This window comes from Spermophilus citellus (genome assembly GCF_964194105.1).
Source record: "Spermophilus citellus genome assembly, chromosome: 5".
Taxonomy (NCBI): domain Eukaryota; kingdom Metazoa; phylum Chordata; class Mammalia; order Rodentia; family Sciuridae; genus Spermophilus; species Spermophilus citellus.
Genome location: NC_138186.1, coordinates 117,408,274 through 117,410,301, shown reverse-complemented (window position 1 = coordinate 117,410,301; position 2,028 = coordinate 117,408,274). Strand labels below are relative to the sequence as shown.

The 2,028-nt window shown below is 58.4% G+C and overlaps 1 protein-coding gene across 1 annotated transcript; it reads right to left on the bottom strand.

Moving 5' to 3' along the window:
* Positions 1–239: 239 nt before the first annotated feature.
* Positions 240–1,331, bottom strand: GPR6 (G protein-coupled receptor 6; the record flags this gene model as incomplete). Its single annotated transcript, XM_081295953.1, has 1 exon — positions 240–1,331. The coding sequence occupies one exon, from the start codon at positions 1,329–1,331 to the stop codon at positions 240–242; it is 1,092 nt and encodes a 363-aa protein (XP_081152079.1).
* Between the last annotated feature and the right edge of the window lie 697 nt (positions 1,332–2,028).

Genomic DNA, 2,028 nt, shown 5'->3' with positions numbered 1-2,028 from the left:
CATCTCCAGAAGATACAAATATTTGTATATATATGTACACATGTATACACTGTATATGTAAAGTGCCAACAAGCCTCTTTGTCCTTGTGAGTTTGTTGCATTTATGTCTTGTCCCTTTCTTTTCCCAAATCAGATTCACACTATTGGAGTCTCCGAGTTCATCAGCAGGCACCAGGAAGCTCACCAAAGGCTGGCTTGTTGGGGGTGTGGTGTTGGTGAAAGGATGTGAAGGGAGCCCTTCAGACCTCACTGGGGGACCTGGAGCGGAAGGGCACTTTGGATTGGAAACAGCCACAGAACAGGAGCCACAAGGCGCGCTGGATCTCCTGGTTGCGGAAGGCATAGATGATGGGATTGATCATGGAGTTGTAGGTGGCCGGCAGCAGGGTGGCGTAGGTGTAGATGGCTGGGTCCTCGTGGCTACCTACCACACAATAGATGGCGAAGGGCAGCCAGCTGGCGCCGAAAGTGCCAAGCACTATGGCCAGCGTCCCCACGCCCTTTCTGGTGGCGGCGAGGTGGGGCGGCGCCAGGCAGTGCTGCTGCAGCGCTATCTGGTGAGCGTGGCGCCAGACCACTTGGCAGATACGCACGTACAGGTGCAGCATGATGCCAAAGACTGTAAAAAAGGCAGCTGAGAGCAGTGCCACGTGGCTGCGTGTCAGCGGGCGCACCACGCTGCAGGAGGCCCGCTCGCCCAAGCAGTTCCAGCCCAGCACCGGCAGTAAGCCGAGGCCTAGGGACACTGTCCAGGTAGCAGCAAGCAAGAGGTGCACGCCCAACAGTGTCCGGCGCGAGTAATAGGTGAGTGCGTTGTAGAGGGACAGGTAACGGTCCACTGTGATAGCTAGCAGACTGCTGACCGAGGCCGCGAAGGAGGCCACAAGGAAGCCCACGGTGAGCAGGCTCACAGTTTCCGAGGGCACCACGTACTGGAACACGAAGTGCAGGATGAGACCACAGCCTGCCAGCAGGTCGGCGGTGGCCAAACTACCTACCAGCACGAACATGGGCGTGCGCAGGGCTGGGGTGGACGCAATGAGCGCCACTACCAACGCATTTTCGCCTGCGATCACCGTCCCCGACACGCAAAGCAGCACGTCCCATGGATTCACTGCTGAAAGCAGCAATCCGGGTGGCCCTGCCGGCAGCTGCGAGGACAGCTCCAGCGACCCGTTAGCTCCGCTTCCGCCTCCCAGCGCCGCCGCCGCAGCAGGAGGCCCCCATTCGCCGGTGTCCGGAGCCGCTGCTGCTGTGGCCGCCGCCGCTGCTCCTTCGGCCGCCACTGCCACCACCTGAGACTCGTTGAGCGAGGCGGCGCTCGCGTTCATCGCGGCCAGATGCAGCACCCTGCTTAGAGAAGGAGAGCAGGTGTCAGGTGGGCTGGTCCGACAGCCAGGTGCCCCGCTAGCATTGTCCCACTCAAATTGCCTATCCCACCCCGGGACCCTGAAGCAGAGTGGTGAAGTAGAAGTTAAGTGCTAATCCAAAATAAACACCTGTTGTGTGAGAGAGTGAAATGCACCGGGTTGCCTGAATTGTCTTTTGAGTTTTTGCAGAGATATACACACAGGTCATGCACACAGGTCAACCCCATAAGTGGGCTTGCATTTGCACACGCACCCAAATACATGGAACTAGAACTATCAGTTTGGAATTGTCCCACCCAGGCTGTTGCAAGCATGGTCAAGGCATTTTCCCCTAGTTCTGAAGCGTGTCGCTGTCCGCGGTGCTGAAAGCGAAGTTTGCAAGCTCTAGGTTCAGAGAGACCTGGAGCACAGAGACCCCTGGAATAAACATCAGCGAGGGGCCGAGAAAGGGGTGGTGGAGCTTCCCTTCTTTCTCTGGCTTCGGGAAGAACCCACTACCAAGCTGTCCTTTTCCTTTTCCCCTTCCCGAACCCTCAAAGTTCTCCCGGGCAGCCCCAAAGCTCACCTGGGGAGTCACGGCTTCAGGAAGTCGCTGGTCATGCGCGCCTTGGCGGGACGCCCGGCTGGGCTCCCTGGGCTAACCGAGCAGCTGCCCGCA